This window comes from Camelina sativa, chromosome 14 (genome assembly GCF_030686135.1).
Source record: "Camelina sativa cultivar CO46 ecotype springtype chromosome 14, ASM3068613v1".
Taxonomy (NCBI): domain Eukaryota; kingdom Viridiplantae; phylum Streptophyta; class Magnoliopsida; order Brassicales; family Brassicaceae; genus Camelina; species Camelina sativa.
This window is the reverse complement of record NC_141893.1, coordinates 2,061,894-2,073,876: the sequence shown is the minus strand read 5'-3', so window position 1 is coordinate 2,073,876 and position 11,983 is coordinate 2,061,894. Positions and strand designations below refer to the sequence as shown.

The following is an 11,983-nucleotide window of genomic DNA, read 5'->3' as shown; positions in this document are numbered from 1 at the left end:
TTGATAATAAACTGATGAAGTGATCAGTATTATTGAAATTAGAGGATATTGTCGGTATAAACAATGTAAAAGTCAAACCATTTAATAAACGGAACCGAACCGAACCAAACATGTCAGATTCGAACCGGTTCTTCCATGATCGATGGATGGGAGTGAGACGTCGCGGACATGAATGAGCGAGAGAAGAAAGAGAAGAAAGAAAGAAGTAATCAATCAATCAATCAATCAATCAATCAATCACTTTGGTCCGATTCGTTTCTTAAAAAAAAAATCTGAATCTTTTCAAGAACAAAGATGGCTATGGCCGCTTTGAATCAGCTCTACTATAACCTCGCGACAAAACCCGAGCAGGTAGGTTTACTCTTTTACATTTTCAATTAAAACCCTAGATCAAAAAAAGTTCTATCTCTCATATTTTTTTGCAATCAAGATTTGATACAGGTTTTCAGTTCAGTAAAGATTGTATCTTTGTTCGATTAAGGTTTCCTCTAAATTTTTAGTGAAATGATTTTGTTCGAATTTAAGTTATTAAAGTTTGAGAATTTGAATTGAATTGTTCAAAAATTTTGGGCAAAAAAATTGGGTAATTGAACTCTGTTGTTTCAGGAGAAGATCACTCCGGAAGAGCAAACTGTTATACTCTCGTGCCATCTCAAAGCTTTGTGGACTGCTGGGTTTGCCTCTGGTGTTGGAGGAGGTTTAACTTGGCTAGGTTCCTCCTTCTTTTACTCTCTCTTTTTAATTTATGGAATTGGTCCTATTTTGAGCTCTGAATCAGCTCCTATCTTATGTAACATAACTCTGTTGTAATACATAGCTTTTGATTCGTCTTCTGTTTCTATGTAGTGACAAAAAAGTTGAAAGCGCCAAAAGGATTTGAGAGGGTTGCTCTTGCAGCTGGTAAAACTATTTGCTGCTAATCTTTGGAACTAGTAAAAATGGTTTCTCTTTCTCACATTTGTTCAAACTCCACGCAGGAGTGGCTGCTGCAACTTTGCTTGTTGCTTGGGATAGGGCAAGTTCGAAAACTGCAGTTACTTACCTTGATCGTATCCTTAGCCAAGATGCAACACGGATGCAGAAAGAGCTCGTGAATGTGTAAGCTCCCGCTTTTCGAGACTTATTGTGTTAAATTGACTTGTGTGACCTTTACAGTGTTTGGATGATTATATTATGCAATGTATCTTTAGTCTGATTCTACTAAGTTCTGACTCTTGATTTGGTGGACATTTTTCCAAACTGCAGCTTAGTCAGGTCCAATGAAGGTGAAGCTTGGAGGTGGCAACTTATGTCCAAGCATTTCTACCCCGAAGCTGTTTACGGTGATGAAGGAGACAAACCTCAAATGCGTTGGCGTAGAAGAACCACTTTCACTGAAATTGCCTCTTCTTATGCTGATGTCAATGAAACCAAATCTCAGAAAAACCACAGTGGCTTACCAAATCGAGGCATCTCCAATGGATCTGATGCTTCAAAGACTAAACCAATGCTCCAGAATAGTCGGGTGAGTACTATCTAAGCGTAGTTATTAATCCATAAAGCCTCTGCAAAAGCTTAGGCATTAGTTTAGACAAAGGACTGGTACTGGTATCCAATATTATATAACTGAAATCTTGTTTTCAGGATGGCGAGATGGTGGAAGAAGATGCGCTTGACATTGTATTTGGTGGTCCAGAGCCAACAGAGAGCAGCATTCCTGCTGCGCCAGTTATTACAGGAGGCAAAACGCAAAATCGCAAACAGAAAAGAGCTCAACGAAGACAGAGACTTAAAAACCGTGAAGCTTCCACCACAAATACTCCTCAGTACGAACTTGCATAGTAGAGAAGACAAAAAAACAGTTATGTCTCTTCTGCTTGATGTTTTATCACAATGTATTTGTTAGCTAATCGATGGATCCAAGTTTTTAATTCCAAATTGTCATTTTTGTGAAGGCTGTAAAAGAATATTTGATTATTGAAGTAATAAAATACAAATTGTAGCCCCATTAAGCTAAGCCCATTCTTAACCCTATATATATATATAGGGGTTTCGAAACCCTGGTCATAGTCGGCGTTATCGATCTTCAAACCAACTTTGCTTATTATCTCTGAGGTAAATTTGCTTTTAGGTTTGAATGATGATGGAGCTTAAGCCTCCTCCAAACAAGGAGATAGGTTTGGCCCCAGTAATTGTGATTTGGGACATAAAGAGGTTTCCGGTTCCTGATGGCTATGATGCTCGTCGGGTGGCTTCGTGTATCAAACGGAATTTGAGGAAGTTAGGCTATTCTGGACCTATCACCATCACTGCCGTTGGCGTACTATCAAAGATCCCTCGTGACATACTAGAAGTGGTGTATTCCACTGGAATCTCACTTTGTCACGGCCCCTACGGTTAGTTTCTTCTTCTTGTTCTTCTCATTCTTGATGATGATTAGAAGAGAGAGTCTTTTTAGTTTTGGAACCTGAGATTACTGAATGAAACAGCTCTCAAAACCATGGTTGAAGCTTCCCTGTTCACTTATCTGAAGAATCCACCTCCAGCTTCTATGATGGTTATAACCCGTCCAGTACCAAAGGTCGCTTATCTTCTCCAGCTTCTAGTTGCTTACGGATACCACACTATCCGTCCGTTCTCATTTGATTCTCCCGCCTCCACTGATGCAAAGTGCCTCTAGGAAAACTCTTTTCTGGCAGTGGCAGGTGTATGTTTTGTCCGCATCTCTCTATCTCTCTCTCTCTCAGTCTTCTTGTTGAATTGCTGAAGTAGCTACTATATTTTGATCTTTCTTCTGGCTGGCAGATTCAGGGCCACTTGAGGAGGATAAGTCTGCCGTCTGGATTTGCTCTATGTGCCATAGATTAAGTGGCACATGCTTTGATGAGTTCATGACGCATCTCTCTAGTCAAGAACATGCAGACAGGGTAATTTAAGAGCCATCCTTCTCTTTTACCCCCCCTCCCAAAACTATTTGTTAGTTTCCCGAAATTTGGACTCATTGCTGTTTTCAAGCAGATTCCGTTCTTTATCCCAAAATACACGGAGAATACCATGATTAAGGAATACGAGAAGGAGTTTGCCGATGTGGAGGATGCCGATGATGAGGAGTCTACCGATGAGGAGGATGCCATTATTAAGTTTTCCGATGATGAGTTTTCCTATGATGAGGATGCCGATGATTTTGAGGCTCCCCTTGATGACGAAGACGACGAGGAGGAATACGAGGAGGAGGATGCCGATGAGGAGGCTTACAAAGCCAGAGTTGACCCTCCCCCTTGACTCTTTTGTGGATAATGCTACTACCATGGTGAGTGAACAAGCAATCAAAAGGCCTTTTTTGATATCTATCTGAACACGTTGAGATTTCTAATCTTTCGAATTCTGTGGTTTTCTGGATGAATACGAAAACATTGTAAAAGAGGAAGACGTGAAGATGAAGCTTGGAGAGTTACATGGCCCTTGGTGTTGTTTCTTCTTTAAGGCCTTTCGTATGGTGTGAATGCTTTGCTCTATAGTTCTTGCGGCAATTTTTATGTGAACTTATTATATCTTTAGCGCCATTGGATTAGCTAAATGACCTTAAAGTGACAGATACATCATGATAAACATAATTGTTTAATCCCAAATTGTCATTTTGAATCCCATTTTATAAAGAATGATTCTGTAAGAATATATATATATCTTTATTGAAGATTTTCCATTGAACCCTCTATTCGCTGTAACTCGCAGACTAATTATGAATAAATTGGTTGGAAAAATTCAAAACTTTGCAGACAGACGTCGTCATAACGAATGTACAGTTGTGAGTGATTATAGATGGATGTCCTTTTCTTTAAATCTTAGTCCTGGATGCTCAAATGAAAGTACTCTTCAAGAACTCCTCTAGGCGTCCTACCAAATCCCTTGGCCACTTCTTCCATTTCTCTTAGCTTTGTGGCTTCTTTTCTTACCTGATCCAATCTCTTCAACACAATCGTCATCAAGCTATTCACATCTCCACCTGATACTCGCCTCGACAGCTCTGACTTCTCCTTCTCAAGCTGCCTATACAGATCACCGAGACATTCTTTCTGAGCATGAAGTTTGCCTTCTGCAATTTGGTACTCAGATTCCTGAGCCTTTCTCAGCGCGTTTAGAACCTCATTGATTTCTTCCTCGAGTTTGTGCATCTCCGCCTCATGATTGAATGGTATCGGCCCAATTGGAGTCACGTCCTGTAATCTTTCCAATCTACCATTGTCTTTTTTGGCTTCTCCATTGGCACAAATATCTACAACCAGAATCACCATAATATGTTATAATGAATATTAAAGCTAACTTCAACACATGATCAGAAAGTGTGATTAGGGAATTGTACCTGACCATATAGCTAATCTATCATCATCATTCCAGAGATCTTCCAAGCTCGTGCCACATTTAAGCTGAAAAGATTATGCTTTAGTTTCAGGAACATCTATTAGATATTACATTTTAAAGAGTATACTGTACCTTCATGACTGTTGATTCGATACAATTTAATAATTCCTTAGCATTGTCTCTGTGTGAGCCTCGCAGGATACAAGTACCGAGATTCAGGATCTCCTCCACGTCGCCTTGATATTCTAGAGTCTGACATATACCTAGGAACTTGTTGACATGTGGAACCAAGTCCTTTTTGGCGTCACATCGCCTGCAGTAGTATTCAGCATCCAACCCGATGCTGCCCCCAACGGTTCCAGCCATGTAAGCTCGAAGAGCACACTTCACATGAGCAACATGTCCACATATGTGACCCTCGGAAACCAAAGCTTCGCATTTGATATAGCTATAACCTCCATGCTCCAAACTTATAAACTTGCAGCAAAGGATGCAACAGCAGTCAGAGCAGAATTTAGGTTCACCGCAGCAAATATCACAAGGCATAGTGGGTAAAGCTTCGGCTTCACTCTGTGGCATCAGGCTCCCACATTTTCCATTACCAGCCTTACAAACCGCAGTATCACATCCAATCTCAAGCATTGGATCTTCATCTGAGCTATAGACTGGCAATGAAACCTGCTTCTGAGGCATAATGCCTATCAAACAGAGAAAACAGCTACTTTATCAGACTTTCAGAATGATAAAACGTAACTGAATACAGTTAAGAACTAACAGAAACATGCATGAGGCATAAGCGGAGGCTCTGATAACTCAGGAAGCAAAAGGAAAAACATAGAAAGATAGGAATAGAGTTGATTGAAACTGACCATCTTTGCAGGGTATTGTCCAGCTGAAAGAAGCAAAGAACTTTGGAACATCAGCTCCAGGGAAGGTGTGACGAATGTATCGTTCGAGTGAGCGCCTGCTCCTAAAAACCTTGTTTCTCGGCATTGTTTCAGTATCTAAACCGGGGAGATGCTTAGGAGGAAACAAGTATCTATCCTTGAAGTGGCCTTTACCGCTTACTCTCGGTCCAACCTTCCAATGCCAAGTATCTCCAGGATTAGGCCAATTCTCAGGAGCATACGGTAAACCTTCACCAGAATCCAACGGATCTACCGGTTTCAGAACAAGGCGAGGCGAGCCGCCTTGGTTAATTTGATCAATGTCCATGGATTCCATTGATAATAAGACCTGACACTACTCAATCACAACACCAAATGGAAGCGCATCAAAACACAAAGAAGAGTGTTTAAACGAAACATGATAAGGGACATTAACCACATATGTATATTCCAATATGGCATTTCAATGCAACTAACTAAACCATTGATATAGCTCAGTTCCCATGCTTTACCCCAAGAACAGTGTTACGAAACAAAGATCCAAATCGAAACGCATACAATAAAGTAATTAGATAAAAACGCGAAGAAATTGCAAAATCAGCTACGCGGAATCCATTATCAAAACCCGAGGAGGAACTGATAGCGAAAACAAAAAAGGGAGAGAGAGAGAGAGAGAGAGAGAGAGAGAGAGAGAGAGAGAGAGAGAGAGAACAACGTACAAATCTTCAGAGACTTCGACACCGATTAGTTTGAGAAGATCACGACGACGACGATTAATTCAATATCTTGCCCATCGAGTTTTTGCTATACGACAATGGTTGAATGAAGCTAAAGGCCGTCACACTCCAAGGAGCGTTCTTGGGAAGGAAGGACAAAGAAGATGAACTCGACCTCAGATGAATTTAAGGGTTTGAGAGCCAATAATAACCAGAGAGCTACCAAAATTTCACAATCCAATCATTGGGCCTTCTTGGGCCTGATTTTAAAAGGCCTGGGTTGGGTCTTTATTTTTTTTTCCTCGTGTGATTATAGTTAACGTAAAAGCGTTTGACTTGATTGCTGCTTTCCTAATTTTTGCATCTCTCTTTAGTTTTGTTATTAGAAGTATTAATTTAGTCACGGTCTTCATCTAAAAAAAGTAAAAATAACTTTGACTAGAGAATTAAACCCGATCAGTTTAATTTAGTCGGACTCTAACCAGATTGGTTCAGAGAGAGTTTGAAAACGATAGTGATGAATGTGACTGTGTCTTATGACAAAGATCTACGATGGAGTTTTATGTGAGTCTGATGTTCACACTCGACAACTTTCACAAGTTCGAGAACATCATGTGATTTGAATCTTGATATCATTGTTTCCCATTAATGGAGCTTTTGTCGACAAGTTTTTTACATGTCCCTACAATAGCAACAACACTGTGTGAGTGTGACAGAGAGATTGAAAGAGAGATAGATAGATAGAGATACCCCAAGAAAACAACCACCCATTTGAGATTCCTTCTTGTGATAATTCCAATTTAACTATATGATGATTTCAAAATAATACAAAAATAGAAATTGATCTCAATGTACCTTCCAAAGATAATGACAACTTGTGGGGCTAAAAGTTTCTGTACAATCATCTCTGACATCTTCATACCATCTTTTTATTTATAGTTTTATACACACACCAAACAATGATTAGAGCATCAATGCCTTTCGTATTACAAGCATTTATTACTTACCTTATTATGATCATCCGATTCATCTACTATATATAGTTCAATATTTGTATAAATCATTAATTCATGGGCAATGTTGGTTGTATGATAGGTCACTTATCAGTCACCACATTTGGCAGGTTCTCGTCCACAGAGATTGATCAAATCTAAGTATTATTATTGTTGATGAAAGAAAGGCTGCATTCATATATAGATTTCTCACGCGGATGTTATTTCAATATTATAGTGATAATAAATTGTTGACGACAACAAAATTGCCAAAAAAAACAAAGAAAGAAACTCTCTCGACTCTTCCTTACGAGAGATTGATTTTGTGACAAATCATCTCGGATATATATGGAGATAATATAATGTTAATTTACGTTTTAAATTTATGTAATAAGAAAACATTGGGTAGATTTTGTAACCTTATATATATTTAATGCAATTAAAAGAGTCTATTCGGACTACTCGATCATATATTTTGGTCTAGCTAGCTAGTGTTCTGTTTAGACATAAACTTACCGAATAATTCTTTTTGAAGAACGAGTTCATCCCGAAACTAATCGGTCATTATGATAATTCGGTGAATTAAATTGGTTGTTAAAGAAAACCTTATTAACGGTCCAAAAGATAAATATGGAAAAAGGGAAAAGAACAAAGATTAGTTAAGATGAGAGATGAGAAGTGAAGTGAGTCAGTGTCTTTGCACAAACATCGATCTCTCTCGTCTTTGGTCATTGAGATGTCTACTTTAGGTTAGTCCAAACATTGCCTCCTCGTGATCCTTGCTGTATATATTTGCAAGGACAATAATTCGTCTCCCATGGTAATTTTGATATAGCTAGGGTTTATATAATCTCTTGACTTCTTAAATAAAATGAATTATTTTGCTAAAAATAAAGGTTTTGCTCTCACCCCAGATTTTTCGCCATTGTGAAAATTATAAAGATAAACAGTACACTGTTTTGGATTCTACTACTAATGATTATTATTATATAGATCGTGGAAAACATATAAATATCTTTTCCCTTTTATCAAATTTAAGCCAAAAGACAAAATACTTTACGCGTAGGCGCTTTTTCATGTTTTTACGTACCACCGATCGAGCTTCGCTTGTTGAGTTGTTTACGTATACTATAAGACAAAAAAGGGTATAATTCTCAATTTTATTTTAATTAATGGAAATTTAAATGTTCAGTTTTATTATTTAATCTATTAATCAGAAGAAAAAAAAATCCTTACTTTTAAATTTTAAATACCGACATAATTTGGAAATTTAATCATTTAATATGCTATAATTTAGTACTATAAGTGGCAGCCGGCAAGTGCTATCCATCGACAAACAACCCTCAAACGAACAAACAAACAAAAACGTTAAGTTAAGATTACTGTTAATAAATTATACGTTGTATATGATCCAAACAAAATAAGTTTGAATAATAAAGAGTGAAAATCTAAGATTTACAGTAAAGCACGATGCAAAATATATAATACACCAGAATTTGTACCCGCGCGCACAGGCGGGATATTAATTTAAAATATTTCTTATCAATAGAAATTGTTGAGCTTAAATAATGATTAATATAATCATTCCAACTTTTGAGTATAAATCTATATAAATACTAAATTTACTTTACTTAGTGATATACAACATATATATTTTTGAAGTAATATTTCTTTGTTATATCTATTTGCGATTTTACGTAGGATATTAGTTAAAATTTTATCAATAAGAATTATTTAATATGAATATAATTTGAAGATTAAAAGATAAATCTATATAAATGCCGTACTTATTTTACTAATATATATATATATAACATATATTGTCTAGTGTCACAATAATATTGTCGATAATCTTTTGACCTTTTATCTTTAAAAGAGTTCATTCCATATTCATATCTCATGAAAACATAATTTTAAAAGTTCTAACGTCAGTGTTGATCGTTGACCAAACTATAGAGACCATTTAAATATATCGATATCCTACATTAAATGCGAATATACAAAATTTCATGAACAGTTTTAGTGCTATGTCGCTACAATGAAGTTGTCCAAATGCATCATCTGCCATAATAGAATTTCCGACTAAGTCAAGAATGCTTAAATGATGAAAAGTTTAAACCCCACAATGAATATATATTCACTAATCCAAGTTACATATTTTTCTAAAATCTCATATGTTATTTGTAGATTTTAATTTTGTGATGCAACCTCAGCTTCGTCCTCTAAAAAAAAACATAGTGTACGTTAAATATGTTGTTTTTGCCAATATTTTGAGTTAAAATCATTTGATAATATATATATATATATATATGTTATGTTTGTTATATATGTTTTATATCATGTTATAAAATTGTAGCTCCACTTGATAATATACCTTATGAGATATGCTACACAAATCACATGCCACTTTTTGTAACGGCTTATATATCATTTTTTCAATATTTTCTTACCATTGAATTTTTTATTTTTAAATAGATTATTTTTTCAAAATTCTTTTTTATAGTTTTCCCAAAAAAAAGTGGTGTGCCCCTTACAATGTCTTTGTTTTAGATTAAAACTTTTAAGTTAAGTTAAGTAATTATTTTTTTTTCTTATAAGAAAAATTTAATAATAAATCTTTATGGTATATGTTTCCTAGAAACTAATGTTTCACTTCAATTTTATTTTCATGTCTAGATTTTGTAAATACAATTACATAACTTGTTTTTTTACTCCACTATGCATTAAAATCTTACTTACATTCTAAAACTCATTAACCCATTATAAATTTTAGAATATAATCAGTTTTTGGTTATAATTTTAATAATAACATTAGTACTAAAACAAATTTATAGTATTATTTTTACTATTTTAAAATTTTCATTTATTTTACTTAATTCATTTTTAGATAGTTATTATTTTTATTATTTACTAAAAATATATATTATTGTTTATACTATTTTAAAATTTAATTAATTTTAGTTAATTCGTTTTTTATTTATTTCTTACTATTATTAATTATAAGTAATATATATGCAATGAATGAATATTAAAATAGTATTTTTTAGTGCAAAAAAAAAAAAATTGATTAGATGGATGTTGATGTGGAGGAAACAGAAATAAGCAAAGTTAATTTTATATATATAGATTATATATATACATGTGTGATGGTGGTACATAATATAAGCATATGTACATATAAATAAATACATGGATGATACAATATTACTATCAAACAAAATCAAGACACCTAGCTAATCCACTTGCTCAATACATATTCTCTCACTCTCTTTCTCTCTAAACACAAAAAAAGCAATGCCAAGAGTCATGTGGAAAAACTTCCATCTTTGCTTCCCATCAAATCTCACCAAGCCTCCATCGTCCGAAGCCACCTCCGACGATCCCAACCGTCCATCCCTTCTTCTCATCAACAACTTTAACATCCTCTATGATGACTCCTCCGCTGCAGGACGCCGCCTATCTAAGCCTCTCATCGACGACGTTGTACCCTCTTCAACCTTCACCGCCTCCACCCCCACCGCGGCTAACTCTTCTTCCTCCTCCGCCTCATACGATGACTCTGATAACTACGGTTTTTCCCCTGAAGACGGCTCTCCCCCTCCTGACTTAACCGCCGTTTTAGCCTCCCGTCGCTTCTTCTTCTCTTCTCCTGGTCGCTCCAACTCAATCAGTAACTCGCCGGATCTCCGCTGTCGCGATAACTACGATACTGCCACTAGTACCAATAGGCTTCTCACCGGAGGAACGGCCGTAAAAGAATACGTGCAATCCCCTGATCCTTACAACGACTTCAGGAGATCAATGCAGGAGATGCTCGACGCCGTCACAAACGCCGGAGATCTTCGCCGTTACGAGTTCTTGCACGAGCTGTTGCTCAGTTACCTCTCTTTGAATGCCGCCGATACGCACAAGTTCATTATCAGAGCTTTCGCCGACATTCTCGTCTCTCTCTTATCAGACGGTCACCGGATAAGCTGACGTGTGTAACTCTCTCTTTCATGCTATGTAAAAAATAATAACTCATGTTATTTTATTTTTATAACGCGTTAGGACAAATCAAACAATTAAAAGTTAAAATGTAATTATTGTGTAATGATACGAGAAAATCGAGAGAGGCGTGGGTTTTTGTCTCGATCGCATGCTGTTAAATTGCTTTTAATCTCTTTTTGTTGTTTACCGTTTCTAAATAGATGAAACTTGTTAATTCTGTGACTGTGAAATTATAGTCTCAGTTAGCTTTTTTTTTTAACGATTATTTTTATACTTTTCCTAAAATTGCATATATTTTAATTATTAAGCGACGGAACCTCAGTTCCATTATAATCTTCAACGTGTAAACTTTATTTTTGCTGATTATACCAACAAACGATGAAATTGCCTAATTTGGTACGCGTGATGTATGATTGTATTAATTAAAAGTTTTGTCTTTTGGAGAAACTAAACTACCAAAAATTCGAAAAAACGTTCGGTTTAGTGCCGCGACAAATAATGAAAGCTAAGTCGGTACTGACAAAATTGGTACTATTTCTTCTTCTTCTATTTTTTCGTAACGTATCAAAATTATGTTTGACATAAATTGTAGATTGACTTTTTCTGCTTTTCTTGCTGTTCTCACGTTACATCCACATCAAAAAACAAAATATAGAATCTAAAAGTTCTATATTTTTAGATCGAACTACTATAATATATAAAAACTCTTCGGATACCATCATAATTTCTTTTGCACGTTGGGTTTCATGCTAATAGCATGGCCAAAGACGCAATTTCTTTTGTATACGATGGGTTTCATACCATCATCATGATATAGTTATCCAAAACGCATGAAGCGCGCGCATCATGATATATTTTGCCAATTTAGGCAAGGGTGAAAATATTAACCATATGCATTCAATTTCAGCAAATATTGAGATCTGTTGCTAGGTGATTCTTTCCATGAGATTTGTTTCTACACATAACACAAGGTGAGACAAAAACAAAATAGGAGAATCCTAAGAGACGGATGTTGGCTGAAGCTTTAAATATAGGTCCATCCGTCCATGCATGATGCAGA

At 36.0% G+C, this 11,983-nt stretch overlaps 4 protein-coding genes and 1 pseudogene across 6 annotated transcripts; 4 read left to right on the top strand and 1 right to left on the bottom strand.

Moving 5' to 3' along the window:
• The first annotated feature begins 13 nt into the window (after positions 1-13).
• LOC104739080 (uncharacterized) lies at positions 14-1,987 on the top strand. Its single transcript, XM_010459331.3, has 6 exons — positions 14-351; positions 607-712; positions 847-900; positions 978-1,098; positions 1,246-1,504; positions 1,624-1,987. Exons 1-6 carry the CDS (start codon positions 295-297, stop codon positions 1,819-1,821), a joined length of 795 nt encoding a protein of 264 aa, XP_010457633.1. The 5' UTR covers positions 14-294; the 3' UTR covers positions 1,822-1,987.
• A 38-nt stretch (positions 1,988-2,025) lies between these two features.
• LOC147927765 (uncharacterized) lies at positions 2,026-2,659 on the top strand. Its single transcript, XM_087485697.1, has 2 exons — positions 2,026-2,375; positions 2,469-2,659. The coding sequence occupies exons 1-2, from the start codon at positions 2,117-2,119 to the stop codon at positions 2,657-2,659; spliced, it is 450 nt and encodes a 149-aa protein (XP_087341823.1). The 5' UTR covers positions 2,026-2,116.
• A 101-nt stretch (positions 2,660-2,760) lies between these two features.
• LOC104739079 (uncharacterized) lies at positions 2,761-3,690 on the top strand. Its single transcript, XM_087485698.1, has 3 exons — positions 2,761-2,906; positions 2,998-3,289; positions 3,402-3,690. The coding sequence occupies exons 1-2, from the start codon at positions 2,832-2,834 to the stop codon at positions 3,259-3,261; spliced, it is 339 nt and encodes a 112-aa protein (XP_087341824.1). The 5' UTR covers positions 2,761-2,831; the 3' UTR covers positions 3,262-3,289; positions 3,402-3,690.
• Positions 3,645-6,175, bottom strand: LOC104739078 (uncharacterized). Of its 2 annotated transcripts, none has more exons than XM_010459329.3 (5): positions 5,945-6,175; positions 5,208-5,580; positions 4,471-5,036; positions 4,340-4,403; positions 3,645-4,252 (listed from the first exon to the last, which is right to left on the bottom strand). In XM_010459329.3, the coding sequence occupies exons 2-5, from the start codon at positions 5,560-5,562 to the stop codon at positions 3,822-3,824; spliced, it is 1,416 nt and encodes a 471-aa protein (XP_010457631.2). In that variant the 5' UTR covers positions 5,563-5,580; positions 5,945-6,175; the 3' UTR covers positions 3,645-3,821. The 2 variants fall into 2 exon arrangements, with proteins under 2 accessions (XP_010457631.2, XP_087341822.1); XM_087485696.1 differs by having other exon boundaries at positions 4,345-4,403; positions 5,945-6,144.
• A 3,973-nt stretch (positions 6,176-10,148) lies between these two features.
• LOC104739077 (transcription repressor OFP12 pseudogene) lies at positions 10,149-11,092 on the top strand (annotated as a pseudogene). Its single transcript, XR_015580587.1, has one exon. The product of XR_015580587.1 is annotated as a transcription repressor OFP12 pseudogene (transcript).
• The last annotated feature ends 891 nt before the right edge of the window (positions 11,093-11,983 follow it).

What these genes read in the sequence shown, in the direction of transcription:
- LOC104739079 (XM_087485698.1), top strand. Translation starts at nt 2,832, where the DNA reads ATGTGCCATAGATTAAGTGGCACATGCTTTGATGAGTTCATGACGCAT. An exon ending in GTCAAGAACATGCAGACAGG is followed by an intron (nt 2,907 to 2,997) that starts GTAATTTAAGAG and finishes GTTTTCAAGCAG; the next exon opens with ATTCCGTTCTTTATCCCAAA.
- LOC147927765 (XM_087485697.1), top strand. Translation starts at nt 2,117, where the DNA reads ATGATGATGGAGCTTAAGCCTCCTCCAAACAAGGAGATAGGTTTGGCC. An exon ending in ACTTTGTCACGGCCCCTACG is followed by an intron (nt 2,376 to 2,468) that starts GTTAGTTTCTTC and finishes TGAATGAAACAG; the next exon opens with CTCTCAAAACCATGGTTGAA.
- LOC104739078 (XM_010459329.3), bottom strand. Translation starts at nt 5,562, where the DNA reads ATGGAATCCATGGACATTGATCAAATTAACCAAGGCGGCTCGCCTCGC. An exon ending in TCGAATCAACAGTCATGAAG is followed by an intron (nt 4,404 to 4,470) that starts GTACAGTATACT and finishes TAATCTTTTCAG; the next exon opens with CTTAAATGTGGCACGAGCTT. An exon ending in TAGATTAGCTATATGGTCAG is followed by an intron (nt 4,253 to 4,339) that starts GTACAATTCCCT and finishes TTCTGGTTGTAG; the next exon opens with ATATTTGTGCCAATGGAGAA.
- LOC104739080 (XM_010459331.3), top strand. Translation starts at nt 295, where the DNA reads ATGGCTATGGCCGCTTTGAATCAGCTCTACTATAACCTCGCGACAAAA. An exon ending in TCGCGACAAAACCCGAGCAG is followed by an intron (nt 352 to 606) that starts GTAGGTTTACTC and finishes CTGTTGTTTCAG; the next exon opens with GAGAAGATCACTCCGGAAGA. An exon ending in GAGGGTTGCTCTTGCAGCTG is followed by an intron (nt 901 to 977) that starts GTAAAACTATTT and finishes AACTCCACGCAG; the next exon opens with GAGTGGCTGCTGCAACTTTG.